Consider the following 16,387-nt stretch of genomic DNA (forward strand, 5'->3'; position numbering starts at 1 on the left):
TAAGGAGGTAAATAGTTGGCAGTAGCTAGAGATACAAATTGGAACTTCCAAGATGCGAACGCATTGCAGCGTAAAGAGTAAAAACAAAGAGATTGCCAACACCCTTTATCTGGAAAATAGTCAAGTCTATCATGAATGGACAAGCCACAGGTACATCTTATCCAGCTTGCACATTTGGTTCCTTGGAAGTTGTGGGAACATTTGTTTTTGGTTTCACATTCATTGTGGGAACGAAGCCATGTGTTTCCGAACCGGTAAAACATAACATTTTTTAAATGTTCTGAGAACAGAAGTAAAAAGGTTGCCTGTTCTGGGAATGTTCATTTGTAGGTTTCAGGGAGGTTCTGAGTTGTTTTACTCTGTTTTACTCTTGTTCCTTGAAAGTTTGACTGGGAGGATTTATTAACACTCTGAAAATGATTTTTGAATAACTTAAAACTTTCACTGAATGTTTCAATAAGACTTTTCATAGCACTGCTGACTTATTTGGGGTTAACTTTTTTGAACTCCAAGCACAGATTTCAAGATGGCGTAGCAGTCGGACGTGTGTTTTGTCTTGTCCCATCCTGTCCTGTCCCGTGTAAATATTGTTTTTCCTTGGGTTTTTTCGTATATATTTTAATATCACTTTCCCTCTACGGACTGAATATACTCTCCTGCAACCCGTCTCACCCAATGTGGTATGGATCTGCTATTTTTTAAAGAACCCGAACCCCCATCAAAAGCTACCAGCTAGTAGTCAGTAAGCCACTGCTTGCGGTCATCAGCTACCTTTAGCCCGGACAACTCTCGCCAGTCTGCACAGCGCGACTCAAACCAGAGCAAATCTGACATATTGTTCTCCATATCTCCGGATTCCTAACGCAAGCTCTGAACCTTTTTTCACCTGGATCATCACAGCTAGCTAGCTGCTATCCGAGTGGCCACTCCTGGCTAACATGTCTGTCCTGAAGCAAGAACCAATTAGCCTTGAGCTAGCCTTGCTAGGCCCATCTGCTCGGCCCATTTCCCGGCTAGCCGAAGAGGTCCATCCGCCAGTCCTTGGGCTACAATACCTATTTTGCCAATTGGCCTGGACCCCCACCGACCCATCACGACTGGACTAACGACGTAATTCGCCCAAGGGGGTTTCTCAACTGGCTCCTTCGTTGCGACGTCCCCTGAATGCCCATCGGCTATCCTGCTAGCCACGGCCCGCTAGCTGTCTAGAGCACATCAGACTGTTAGCTTAAGAGGCCCATTGGACAAATTCTTTGGCCACTATACCTATTTTGCCAATTGGCTTGGTTTTTCAGACGGAGCCCTGCGTATCCGTCTGCCGACGTGAAAGCACGAGGGGGCCACAACAGAATTTCTTCCGTTGCAACGTTCCTCTAAGGCCCTAATGCTAGCTTGCTAGCCCCGGCCCGCTAGCTGCCTGAAGCATTTCACTGGACTCCTATGATCACTCTCCCTAACGTCAATATGCCTTGTCCATTGCTGTTTTGGTTAGTAAGTATTGCCTTATTTCACTGTAGAGCCTCTAGCCCTGCTCAATACGCCTTAGTTAACACTTTAGTTCCCCCTCCCACACATGCGGTGACATCACCTGGTATAAATTATATTTCTAGAGACAATATCTCTTTCATCGTCACTATGCACAGGTTTACCCCCACTGTATTCATATCCTACCATACCTTTGTCTGTACATTATGCCTCGAATCTATTCTACCATGCCCAGAAATCTGCTCCTTTTACTCTCTGTTCTGAATGTACTAGACGACCAGTTCTTTTAGATTTTGGCCGTACCCTTATCCTACTCCTCCTCTGTTCCTCTGGTGATGTGGAGGTTAATCCAGGCCCTGCAGTGCCCAGCTCCACTCCCATTCCACCGGCGCTCTCATTTGTTGACTTCTGTAACCGTAAGAGCCTTGGTTTCATGCATGTTAACATTGGAAGCCTCCTCCCTAAGTGTGTTTTATTCACTGCCCTAGCACACTCTGCCAACCCGGAAGTCCTAGCCGTGTCTGAATCCTGGCTTAGGAAGACCATCAAACACCCTGAAAATTCCATCCATAACTATAACATTTTCCGATAAGATAGAACTGCCAAAGGGGGCGGAGTTGCAATCTACTGAAGAGATAGCCTGAAGAGTTCTGTCTTACTATCCAGGTCTGTGCCCAAACAATTTGAGCTTCTACTTTTAAAAATCCACCTCTCCAGAAACAAGTCTATTACCGATGCCGCATGCTATAGACCACCTTCTGCCCCCAGCTGTGCCCTGGACACCATTTGCGAATTGATTTCCCCCCATCTATCTTTAGAGCTCGTGCTGTTAGGTGACCTAAACTGGGACATGCTTAACACCCCGGCCATCCTACAATCTAAGCTTGATGCTCTCAATCTCACACAAATTATCAAAGAACCCACCAGGTACAACCCCAAATCCATAAACACGGGCACCCTCATAGATATCATCCTAACCAACCTACCCTCCAAATAGACCTCTGCTGTCTTCAACCAGGATCTCAGCGATCACTGCCTCACTGCCTGCGTGCGTAATGGGTCTGCGGTCAAGCGATCACCCCTTATCACTGTCAAACGCTCCCTAAAACACTTCAGCGAGCAGGCCTTTCTAGTCAACCTGGCCCGGGTATCCTGGAAGGATATTGACCTCATTCCATCAGTAAAGTATGCCTGGTTATTCTATAAAAGAGCTTTCCTCTCCATCTTAAATAAGCATGCCCCCTTTCAACAAATTTAGAACCAGGAACAGATATGGCCCTTGGTTCACTCCAGACCTGACTGCCCTTGACCAGCACAAAAACAATCTGTGGCGTACTGCATTAGCATTGAATAGCCCAAACTATACAAACTATACCAAACTGACTTGCCAAAACTATAGTTTGTTAACAAGAAATTTGTGGAGTGTTTTTAAAACAAGTTTTAATGACTCCAACCTAAGTGTATGTAAACTTATGACTTCAACTGTATGTAGGACCTTATTTTGATCACCCTGTTGCTGGAGACCTTTCCTGCTAAAATGTGTATTTGTGGTTTAAAAAGGCTTCTGATGTTCGTATTTCCACTTTGACATTTTAGACTTGATTTTCCCTTATGAAAAATGTATCCATCAAATACATTTGGGTTTCAGTTTGTGGTGGCACTGTGGTAACACTCAACCCACACACAATATCATAAAAAATATCCCCATGCTTCTGAAATTCTGTTCTACCAGACATCTCTAAGAAGAATTCGGGGAATTTTATCCCGGGAATATGCCATGTTGGGAAGGTTTGGTGATACTACCTGTTAAATACTACCACTAAACCTTTGCACTGGGTATAATCCATTCACTTCCATTGATTCTACACCACCAATCTCCTACAGGACTTCAGCTAAAGAAACATTAAGAGCAGGTTAGAAGGCATAAGCAGGCTATGATGGGAAGTGTTGGTGAGGGGACCAAGGTGCTGTCAGAAGAAACAGGTCTCCAGTCTTGGCTGTAAAGCTCAGTTGACCTCAGTGAGAGGAGCTAGTAATCCATCAGTTTACATATAGTACCATGTAAAAAGCTGAGGGAAATCAAATCCATGGGGGAAATGCACAAACAAATTCCAAAATGTTGATGTAACGGTCTGGTTCTGGTTAGGTTCAGCTCTATGGTTTTTACGAGTGGACCTCCATTTTGTGGTGCACAGCCAAGTTAGCCACAAGGAAGATTCTACGCACTGATTGTTCATTTTATTGTTAACTTTGACAAAACATTACGTTGTATTTATGAAATGTCAGATACCATAAAATCTACTGCTACCAAGAGATGGTGACAGGTTTACAAAACCACTCTCCCAAGAAATTCTGAATTATTTATCTCTTACATTATGATTTCCTGTTAAATAATTTGATTGTTTGAAAACAAGCTAAACATGTACAAGTATAAGTTGTAAAGCAAATGTGCAAACACAAACATCCTATTATTCTGAAGGTAGTTTTACCAATGACCTCAGACAACTCTAACCTGGCCTTGGCATATTCTCAACATTGCAGCTGTTGTGTCATGTTGATGCATTGATCACTTCAGCGTGTTCATCTGGGCTGGAATTCCTACAGCATTTCCAGACACGCTTAAAGTGACAATCAGCAGTTGAAACAATAACAAAGCATTCTCCCCTTCCGTTTCAGTAAAAAACTGAGGGATGGAGCTGGAGAAATGTGACCACTCTCAAATTCATATACAGAGCTATTGATGCGAGGACTGACCATCCCTGGTATTGAAATTATAGTTTTTGACGCTACATGGTGCTTCTTTACATTGGCTTTGTTTACAAACATTGTAATAAACAAGCTTATATTTTGGGTTCTGATGGGGTATAATGGTTGAACTAAGCTCATGATTCTTCAAGAATCAATGGCTACATGTAATTGATGTGGTAACTGCAGATTGCCTCTTTAAGAGCACTACAGTGAACTAGCTCTGCTGAAATGAAGCATGTTTCCAACCATCAGAAAAGACCTGAACTGCCTCACATCCATGCGGGAATTACCTCCCATGCATACGCGAAGACAATATGGTTCCCCCTTATCTACGAGCTTTAACTGTAACTTCACAGTAGATATTTTGGCATCAGCAGAACCTCATGAACATAACCGTACTTTTCTAAGTTAGGAAGACAGAGAATTGACTGCATGGTTCATGGTGCAACCTTTTGTTACTGTGGTCCGTGATTGTAAAATCCCTCCACTGAAAACTGCACCAGAGTCGTTACTGAGAACGTACATTTTAAAGGGATAAAGTAGTCTCAGATACGTGTAATGGCAGGTTAGGGTCCTGTTTTTGTTATGGTCAATATGGTCAGCAGGTGATAGGATGTGTAACACGGACCTCTATTGTTTAAACAAGGAAGTGCAATGAAGCAGGCTGAGAAGCACTGGTCATTGTAATTCATTGTTAGGACTGTGTGTGGCAGTAGTGCACTGCAAATAGAGGCTAAGAAGATAGGAAGAGTGAAAAGGGGGGATGTGTAACACTTTATATTCAGTTGTTGTGTCCTCAAACCAACATAGACCAATTGAAGTGACCAAATATATATATTAATAAATATGACAGGAATAGTTCCATATATTTCCTAAAATATTTCACAATGGCAGCATAACATTGATGATGTTGCATTCCACATCCCATCTTTCCTTTTAAATGTTCAGAGAATATAACCGTCACCTTACCTTCCAATGATATGTAATGAATGGTTGAACTTTTTTTTAAACATAGAACTCTGTCCGTCAGTGTACAGTGACAACTTCATTGTACTCCAAAGCAACTTTTAAGAGAAGCGTAAAAAAACAATCAATTGAACCACACCTCGTATATTTGAATGCACTAATTGTAAGTCGCTCTGGGTAAGAGTGGGTGCTAATTGTCTAAAATGTAATTTTCAGGATTGTACAGTTAATATATCATTCATGGATTATTCAGGGTTTTGTTAAATATGTACCTGTCCGTTTATCTTGTAAATACTAACAGGTGGTACATAGTCTGTCCTAAAATCTCAAAACACTGCAATAATGAAGCTTCTATTCTCCTTACGGCTTCTATTCTCCTTACAACTATATCTGACAGATGCTTCAAAAGGTGTTTGCTGGTGTATTCCTGATCACAGCAAAGCAGATGAAGAATAATACAAGCATCCAGGGTCCTGTTGTGCATTTAAGACCTCTCTTTCCTTCGCATATTTCAAACAGCGCACTCCGCCTATTGAGAATCAACTGTTTCATCAACCATCAAGTTCAAATGTTTTGATTTCTGTGAATTACTTTTTTTTCTCTGACAGGAGATCAAGCAGACATAACAGTACTTTAACTGAAACAATCAAATAAATTATCTAAAGACCAAAGGTTTCCCATCAAATTAATGTATTTAACAGAATAGATATCAAACAGCAGCATTTAGATTGAAGAACAAACACTGTCAAGAAGACAAACATGAAAAGAGTTGAAAAAAACATACCTTAAATGTCATTTTAACTCTACTGATGAAATCATTGCACAAAAAAGAGCTACCCTAGTTGGAAATAGAATGACAAAAAAGCAAGGATTAACATACTCTGGGGAGGTTTCTCTGACACAGATTAAGCCTAGTCCAGGACTAAAAATCATTCTCAATGGAGAATTTCCATTGAAAGTGCAGGCTTAATCTGGGTCCAGAAAGCCAACCCACTATGATTCATTTGGTTACTTAGCACTGAATAAATTGTGTGGTGTTGATAGGAAAAGTGTGTGTGTGTGTGTGTGTGTGTGTATTGTGAAGACAATATTATACCATTTATTCCAAGTAATGAAGGCATACATGTATGTTTGGATTTCCATTAGACATTCTAGAAGTGGTTTAAATAGTTCCATTTTGCTTTATCGAAAGGGTGTAAGTACAAACCAAAAAACAACTCTCAAAAGTACTTTCACAGACCTTGATAAAATAAAAAGTGTAGTTTGCATGTAAATACTGTAGCTTTTTTTGGCATACATTTCCATAAAACACCACTGAGGAACGAGGCATTTCAATGTATACATCACTGAGAGCAAAATCTCCCTATCCAATCAATCTATCATGGGGTGTGTTTTTCTCTCCTTGTCTCCTTTACTTTATAACTACAGATAGGGAAAGATCCTACTATATTGCCTTGTCTCTTTCCAGACATTTCATATCAGTGCTTAAGAAGGAAAGGAGACAAGGGAAGGAAGGAAATTCAGACTTTTGAGACACAGGCCTTACCTCCATCTCCTCTCCAGCCAACAATATCCTCATCTTCACCCATCACAATCCCAGAGTCAGAAATCATGGACAAAGCATTTAAAGGTCAAATACAGACATATTTATCTCAATGTCAAATCATTTTTGGGTAACAATTAAGTACCTTATTGTGATCATTTTATTTGGAAACTGTAAAAAATAAACACAAATAGGTTCTTAGCAAAGAGCAACTTCTAAACCAAGAATGTTGATAGGACTGTCTGGGAGTCGTCCGAGTGGGGAGGGGAAACTATCTGCCAGAGGTCTGGAACTCTCTTATTGGTCCATTATGATGTCACAAGGCAGGCCAAACTCCTTCCCACCGAAACAGCTATTACACTAAAAGGGCACAATCATCATTTTGACAATTTCACAGTATTAATCAAACCTCATGGTGTGGAAACATATATAAAACACAGGAAAACACGTTTTTGATTGCACTGGGGCTTTAACGAAAGCAGCGAGAAATAACATTACATTGAGAACCAAGATAACGTACGATCATGCCCTCTGGTGGTCTCTGACAATCCTAATCCAAACAATCATAAATAAATGTAAGACAAACAAACAAGCCAAACAAATCGATTCAGAAATGAACATATAAATTAAGCAGAAAGAGTCCTGTTTTTGTCCAGGCCTCTCTGTGGGTGTTAAAACAATCATCCTTCTTATGATAATCGGGAACATGCACTCCTGTTCTTCCCATCTGGACACAATAACCTCTAGAGCACACAGCTCTCAGTGCAGTCCGTGGTGCTGTCATCGGCCGAACGCCTCTTCAGTTCCCGGCCCTCTGTTTGGTGTAGGTCCGCCTGGCTCCCCTGTCCCCTGTGCCGAGGCTCCTGAGGCAGGGTGTCTGCGGAGATGTGGCCCAGGCTTCGTTCAGCCTCCACCTGCAGGTAGGCCCGGACGCGGTGGTGTTGCGCCACGCTGCCGCTGAAGTCGATGACACGGCACTCGTACGTGCCCTCGTCCGACCGCTTGATGTTGGAGAGACGAAGCTTGTGGGAGATGTTGCTCCCGGCCACTTTTACCACCTGTGGCAGAAGATAATGTATTTGTAAATCTTAAGCATATTAATCCTATTCCTCGGTATCAATAGTATGTACATTGACAATGAGTTAATCATGTTTAGCTTACAGTCAATTTAGTTTCCAGTGCAGTACTGTACACTGATGTGTCTACTCACACTTATTTTGGCGGCATCTTTAGACATCTCCATGGGAACCACCTATAAGGAATTGATGGAAAGAAGTCAGGCACATGGCTGAAATAACAATAGCAAGTGACATACAGTATCAGTATAGATAAGAATCAAATATCACTTGAAATATGTCGACCCTTTCAAATATGTTACACGTCAGATCATCAACAAATGAAAATGTGTTACAGTCCACCACCTAAAAATGGTATGTAGTACTGTGTACATATTCACACATCTGCAATTCATAATCTTTAGTACTGTGATTAAATAAACAATTTCCTATCCACACTGGGAAGTCTAATATTTGGTTATTATGTCACTGGGTAGCCTAATATCTTTGTTGTTATGTCACTGGGTAGCCTAATATCTTGGTTGTTATGTCACTGGGTAGCCTAATATCTTGGTTGTTATGTCACTGGGTAGCTTAATATCTTGGTTGTTATGTCACTGGGTAGCCTAATATCTTGGTTGTTATGTCACTGGGTAGTCTAATATCTTGGTTGTTATGTCACTGGGTAGTCTTATATCTTGGTTGTTTTTATGTCACTGGGTAGCCTAATATCTTAGTTGATATGTCACTGGGTAGTCTTATATCGTGGTTGTTTTTATGTCACTGGGTAGTCTTATATCTTGGTTGTTTTTATGTCACTGGGTAGTCTTATATCTTGGTTGTTTTTATGTCACTGGGTAGCCTAATATCTTGGTTGTTTTTATGTCACTGGGTAGTCTTATATCGTGGTTGTTTTTATGTCACTGGGTAGTCTTATATCTTGGTTGTTTTTATGTCACTGGGTAGTCTTGTATCTTGGTTGTTTTTATGTCACTGGGTAGCCTAATATCTTGGCTGTTTTTATGTCACTGGGTAGTCTTGTATCTTGGTTTCTGTTGTGTCTGATAGCTAGCTATTTCGGGGCATCAAGTGAATAAAATATCTGTGAAAGTTGGGGAGGGGAAGGAATTATTTTGGGGCATAGGTATGCATTATGCATCGAACAGAGATGTGGAAAATCTATTTCTTCCTTTGTGCCAATTATAGTGTCTAGTACCACAGCAGGAGCTCTAAGTTTCCCTAAGTTAGAGAAGTCAACCTGCTCCCACAGTGCTAGAAAAATGCTAATCAGCAATTATCTATTCTTTCCTGTGCCAAGGGCTGCAGCTAATGTTTTCCTCTGCCTGCTGTATTGTAGGCTAATGTGGATTCAGTCAATTCAGTTCTGTCCACAGTCATGTACATTATCTCTTTGTATGGTAATAGTGCATTAACAAAGTCTATGTGGGCTTAATGAATGTTTTTTGCATGATGATGATAATCAGATACAGGGCTCCTCTTTTAAGAAACAAGCACAGAAGTCAAGTGAATAATGCATTGACCTGTAAGGGAGGAGATTATAAACATGCCGACAAACATATCTGAAATTAGGATTTAGGGCTTCATTTGTACCCTTTCAACAGACAAACCAGGGTTGACAGTTACTAATCTCTTAGTGGCTAGGTCTACATTGTTTCATTGTGCTCATCAAGTCCTGAGCACACACAAGTACTGCTACTCTATGTCGAGCAGAATCACAGACAGTTACTCAGATTCAATAACTCATAGATGTCACCCCCGGGCCAATAAAACTCTCCCTTAAATAAAATTCTCCCTGCGACCATGACATTTCTCTCAGCGGCTCACCTGATTGGTGGTCCAGGTGGGTTTCTCTGGCCAGTCTCTGTGGTTCTTCATGTACCACCACTGGATCTCCAGGGAGTAGGAGGGGCCCGCCCCCCGAAACGAACAGGCCATCTCCACGTCCTGACCGCTCTGCGTCGTGATGTCATGAGGAACCTCCGTGAAGACAGCTGAGTGAAGAGAGAGGGAATGAAAAGAGAGAGAAGAGTATTTATGCACCTGAAAAGTGACTCAAAAACGTGACCGACCAATCAAGCAATCAATGAAACAAATGACTCTAACATCTGTACAATCTGTAACTTTCCTTCCCAGTGAAGAAAAGCCACCCCCAAAGTTTACAAACAGGTGATGGCGTACCACTGGAAATAACAGTTATAGATCAAAGTTTACAAACAGGTGATGGCGTACCACTGGAAATAACGGTTATAGATCAAAGGTTAAAATTCTAAATCTTTCTCCTGAGACGGCCTCTGAATGTTAAACGTTGCCAAACATTTTGCTACAGAAAATGAAAAAGACTGTTTCTTATTGGACAAGTCCGGGTAGTCCCTTCATATTTCAGTCCCTTTTCTTCCATTTGGTGCCTAATGAATAGGACCCAGCTCTGTTGACTCAGACAACGTCATGTGTGGGCTTTTTTTGTTTTCCGTTCCTAATCCTTCAGGGGGCCAAAGTAGCCTGGGACATTTCTCAAATGAAAACATCACTCCCCCATATCCCTTATCTATCCTCACACATCTAGCTATTAGGCTAAATCCTCTTGCCAGTTCTGTTTGAAACACATTGCTAATTCAAGAGACTAATCCTCCTTTATAACTTCGCCACCACAGAGACTTCCTCCACCGAGAGCTTCAGTCTTATAGACAAGTCTATAAAAGATAAAGTAGTCAATGGTATTCTGTTTAAGCGATGTGCTGTTGTTTAAGATGCACCATCTGCCGACTATTACGAGGATAAAACTTCAGCAAGAAACAACAGGCGGATGAAGATAATTAAGTTGAAGGGCACTTTGGGGATTTTAGGGAGGATTTTTTTTGCATGTGGTTGGGAGATGTGTCTTCAAGAAAGGGAGATATGTTTTGTGTGTCTTAGTTAATTTGTATAGACATTGGAAATGTATCAGACAAATGTTACTTTACTGGATAATCAAATTATATTATAATTTTATAATATATTTATAATATATTTTATATTATTATGAATCATGCTTCTTATGGATGTTGTCCTTCAGGTAATGAGAAGCATGAGTACAAAATGTATCATAATACATAACTACTTCCATAGATTGTGAGAGGTAAAAAGTTTTTACCCCCAAGCCATAAGACTCCTGAACCGGTAATCAAATGGCTACCCGGACTATTTGCATTGTGTGCCCCCCCCCCATCCCTCTTTTACGCTGCTGCTACTCTCTGTTCATCATATATGCATAGTCATTTTAACTATACATTCATGTACATACTACCTCAATTGGCCCGACCAACAACTGCCCCCGCACATTGGCTAACCGGGCTATCTGCATTGTGTCCCACCCCCCACCCCCTCTTTTATGCTACTGCTACTCTCTGTTCATCATATATGCATAGTCACTTTAACCATATCTACATGTACATACAACCTCAATCAGCCTGACTAACCGGTGTCTGTATGTAGCCTCACTACTTGTATAGCCTCGCTACTTCTATAGCATCGCTCTGTCTTTTTACTGTTGTTTTTATTTCTTTACTTACCTATTGTTCACCTAATACCTTTTTTGCACTGTTGGTTAGAGCCTGTAAGTAAGCATTTCACTGTAAGGTCTACTACACCTGTTGTATTCGGCGCACGTGACAAATAAACCTTGATTTGAGATGTGTCTTATCTAAAAGATATAGCATGATCGAAGTGTTACATGTCACAATCCTTCTCCTTGAAAGCCTATTGTTTTCCTACTGTCTTACGGCTGGCTACCCCTTGTGTTAGAACATGTAAGGAAACATTATACCTGTCATATAGCATCCTTCCACACAGTATCACTGTATCAGGCCTATCAATTCAAGGTATTTTCCAGGGGTCTCCAAATCTCATCCAGGGTGTGCAGGCTTTTACTCCAGCCCAGCATAACACACCGGTTTCAAATAATCAATTAATCATGATCTTCGATGTGGACCATGATTAGGTGAATTAATTGAGTTAGTGTTGGGCTGAAACAAAAGCTTGCACACCAAGTAGCTCTCCAGGGCTGGACTTAAGAGTTCCCTGGTCTATGCAATGCCATGCAGGGCAACCGGTTAATTTTGTACCACATCCATCATGTTGATCTATTATCATACCGTACTAATGAAAGTGGTTAACGATGTGTGGTGAAACTATATGCATGTTCAGTACATTCAGTTCCTCATCTACAAAGTGTAGAAGTTGAGCCTGAGGTCATGTGGTGGTAATCTCATCACACCCCATTGAGTCTCACATTTTAGACTGTAAATGTCTCTATTTTTCTCTCTCTCTCTCTTTCGCCATATTGATTTTATATGACTATGTACTTACAGTGGTGAAGTATTGTGGAAGTGAGTGCTTTGTCCTGTATAAGTGGGTCTCTCCTATTTGTTCACCTTATACTCTTGCACAAATGTTGTTTTTCAGTAAAGAGACCTTGCAGAGTAGCTCTAAGCAAATAACATTTTGCAAAGGACACAAAAGGAAGACAAAATTAAAAGGTATGTAAGCTGAAACGTACATAACCACTGCTGTACTTCAAAAGCCAAATGTTTTAATCCTGAGAGGAAAGCATGTGTTCTGAATTCCATGTCCATCTGGGACCATAAAACAGACAAGTGTGAGGACGCCACAGCAGCAGCCAATGTGTGGTGTTCAAATTAGGCCTACATTCCATGAGACTTTTGAAAAAAAAACATGTAGTGATTGACATTAACCTGTTTATCCACTTGTCCATCAGACAAGGAGGTGACTGAAAATGTTGTGTTTGATGCAAGAAACCACTTTACAAAATAAAGTTAATTAGTATTCCCATACAATTATTACAGAGAAACAGGCTAATTATGCTACCCTCTGCCTATTGGCTACTTAGCTTATTCAAGCCTGTCACAAAATACAACACTGACCCTTTAAGACAGAAAAGAAGCTCTTTACCTGACTTATTTTTCAAAGATGGCTGAAAAAGAACACGTTTTGTGCTCTTGTAGGAAGCAACCACTCCCCCATTGTTGACTAGAAATTAGCTATAACTGGGCTAATAACTCACTTACTAGCAAAGAATATGAACAAATGTGCAAACATGGCTACATGCAGCTCTCACTTTGATTTCAAAACAAGACCACTCATGCTATAAACATTGTCCAGTTCATAGTGAATGGCACAGATCCATATATGGCAATGGTCTATTTGCATATAGGGATACTGCAGCTCTGATTGGTTATGGTGCACCGGTCTCTGTAGATTATGGGCCTGTCATGCCTGTCAATGCAATAGAATCTTACTCCAATGCATACAAGAAAATCTCTTGCATAGTTCGTTTTTGTTTTGGTATGTTGCATTGAAAGTTGATTCAATCACAATTCCCACAGTAGAGGGAAACATTTATAGTGTTAACTAAAGAGGAAAACTAGAAAGTTTAATCTCGTGCTTCTCTGTGCAGGCTGATATTTCATCTGCGCACGCGCACAGCTTGGAGGGGACATTGCTCCACATATCTCTATTGGGGTACCACAGGGTTCAATTCTCTGGCCGACTCTTTTCTCTGTATATATCAATGATGTTTCTCTTGCTGCGGGCGATTCCCTGATCCACCTCTACGCAGACGACACCATTCTGTATACTTCTGGCCCTTCCTTGGACACTGTGCTATCTAACCTCCAAACGAGCTTCAATGCCATACAACACTCCTTCTGTGGCCTCCAACTGCTCTTAAACGCTAGTAAAACCAAATGCATTATTTTCAACCGTTCGCTGCCTGCACCCGCACGCCCGACTAGCATCACCACCCTGGATGGTTCCGACCTAGAATATGTGGACATCTTTAAGTACCTAGGTGTCTGGCTAGACTGTAAACTCTCCTTCCAGACTCATATCAAGCATCTCCAATCCAAAATCAAATCTAGAGTCAGCTTTCTATTTTGCAACAAAGCCTCCTTCACTCACGCCGCCAAACTTACCCTAGTAAAACTGACTATCCTACCGATCCTCGACTTCGGCGATGTCATCTACAAAATAGCTTCCAATACTCTACTCAGCAAACTGGATGCAGTTTATCACAATGCCATCCGTTTGTTACTAAAGCACCTTATACCACCCACCACTGTGACCTGTATGCTCTAGTCGGCTGGCCCTCGCTACATATTCGTCGCCAGACCCACTGGCTCCAGGTCATCTACAAGTCCATGCTAGGTAAAGCTCCGCCTTATCTCAGTACACTGGTCACGATGGCAACACCCACCCGTAGCACGCGCTCCAGCAGGTGTATCTCACTGATCATCCCTAAAGCCAACACCTAATTTGGCAGCCTTTCCTTCCAGTTCTCTGCTGCCTGTGACTGGAACGAATTGCAAAAATAGCTGAAGTTGGAGACTTTTATTTCCCTCACCAACTTTAAACATCTGCTATCTGAGCAGCTAACCGATCGCTGCAGCTGTACATAGTCCATCTGTAAATAGTCCACCCAATTTACCTACCTCATCCCCATACTGTTTTTATTTATTTACTTTTCTGCTCTTTTGCACACCAGTATCTCTACCTGCACATGCCCATCTGACCATTTATCACTCCAGTGTTAATCTGCTAAATTGTAATTATTTGCCTACCTCCTCATGCCTTTTGCACACAATGTATATAGACTTTTTTATACTGTGTTATTGACTTGTTTATTGTTTACTCCATGTGTAACTCTGTGTTGTCTGTTCACACTGCTATGCTTTATCTTGGCCAGGTCGCATTTGTAAATGAGAACTTGTTCTCAACTAGCCTACCTGGTTAAATTTAGGTGAAAAAAATAATAAAATAATCCTCAGACCCTATTGGAGGAGAAGGTCAGAGGGGCGGGACCTCTGGCTTTCTCATCCGATGGCATTTGAGAAGGAGATGAGGAGAGAGGGCTCGAGGAGTATGCAACTGAGATCTTGGCCTTGACCTCAAACCAAACCCTCATCCTCATATGAAAGAGAAGTGAAGTTTGAAATGTGAAATTCTGTTAGCCTGCTGCTGTTAGCTAAGTTAGCTAATTGGTGATAATTAAGTTTGCTAATTGGTGTTAGCCAAGTTGTTTGCTAATTGGCATTATCAAAGTTTGCTAATTGACGCTAGTCATTCAAAAGAATTGCATTACCCATGCAATTATATCACTACAGATGCTAGTATTATGAAGCTGTAATGATGGTTATTTTTTGGTGCATATAATTTCTGTTCCGTAATTAAGACAATTAGGACATGCTTGTTTGCCAGCTGTATTTTATACAGGCATAATCAACATGACACTGAATCAAGGTTGAGACAAGCAGTTTCTTAACTTGATGTTAAAATATCTAGTGTTACGATATAAAAATGTCAATTTGTTCGCCATTTAGAAAGAATTTTAGCAGCAATCAGGTCTTCAGAAAGGGATTGATCTATGGACACACCAATATAAGTTACAATTCGTTTAGATTCAATCTCCTTGCCTGCACAGTTTATCTTCATCTTGTGAGCCCTAAGCAATCTACGTTTTGTTCCAAACAAAATCGATTCAGTTTTTCCTAAGTGTAGCAACAATTTGTTGTCAGAACCAATCTTTAACAAAACACAATTCCTTACTCAGGGTCTCCTCTATGTAAACTGTATCCTTCCCTGATATGCCTTTGCATTTGCATTTTAAAGTCTGATGTTACTGAATAGAGTATTTTTGTGTAGCCATTACATAACCTGATCAAATTTCGGACACACATTCCACCCCACGTGCACTTATTAAGGTGCACTTATTTTATCATGTCCGTTAACTGAGAGTATGTACCATGTCATAAACAGCAACAATCGGGGGAAGAGTTGCAGGGGAGTGGAGAGAATTTGAATGAGCCAACTGGAAGCTATGGATGATTAGAAGGCCATAGTAAGTGAGTGGTCAGGTTCGGAGTTTCAGACAGGTAGATCTTGACATGCATTACAACAAAAATATATAGGCCTTAATCCCCAAATGAATGGGAGAGCTTGGCACCATCTAATAACATGGCAATAAGAATGAAAGTTTGGCTCCAGTATGGTCCACTATAGTTAACTTATAGGTGTATAAACATTAGACAAACTCAGATTTTGGGGTGCACTTCTCCTTTAAAATGACAAACTGTATATTTAAAGGTGATTAGAGGGGTGGTGAATCAGGACAGCTGTATTTCTCATCCTCATCAATAATAATCTTTCTGAGAGCCTCTGCTGATCAAAAACACTAGAATCTTTAGGCTGCGGAGAGAGAGAGAGAGAGAAAGGCCCAAATGTGTAATTGATATTCCATCAGGCCTGTGGATCTGTGACACAGCTGGGAGGGAGGGAGTTAAAGAAAGAAGGAAAGAGAAAGGGGGGTGTGACTGACTGACTGAGCTCCCACGAGTCGTGCCCTGGATGCTCCGCTGCTCACAGCCAGGCAGTGGCCTCATTTGTGAGGAGAGAGAGAGGGAAAGGGACAGAGGGCGAGGAGAGTGGGAAAGATGAGATACACCCAACAACACTTATTGAGGGCATTGTACACAACGACTGTATAAAACTGTGTGAAAAAGGCTCACACATGAATAAG

At 41.1% G+C, this 16,387-nt stretch overlaps 1 protein-coding gene across 1 annotated transcript in view; it reads right to left on the reverse strand.

Moving 5' to 3' along the window:
• Positions 1–5,872: 5,872 nt before the first annotated feature.
• Positions 5,873–16,387, reverse strand: part of LOC110528489 (V-set and transmembrane domain-containing protein 2-like protein) — a 38,099-nt gene continuing 27,584 nt past the window's right edge. Inside the window, exons 2-4 of the mRNA XM_021610591.2 lie at positions 9,643–9,809; positions 7,953–7,994; positions 5,873–7,800 (exon numbers count right to left, since the gene is read on the reverse strand). Of these exons, the coding sequence (XP_021466266.2) occupies positions 7,486–7,800; positions 7,953–7,994; positions 9,643–9,809 (524 nt within the window). The 3' untranslated portion in view covers positions 5,873–7,485. The remainder of the gene's footprint in view (positions 7,801–7,952; positions 7,995–9,642; positions 9,810–16,387) is intronic.

Source organism: Oncorhynchus mykiss, chromosome 7 (assembly GCF_013265735.2).
Source record: "Oncorhynchus mykiss isolate Arlee chromosome 7, USDA_OmykA_1.1, whole genome shotgun sequence".
Lineage (NCBI taxonomy): Eukaryota > Metazoa > Chordata > Actinopteri > Salmoniformes > Salmonidae > Oncorhynchus > Oncorhynchus mykiss.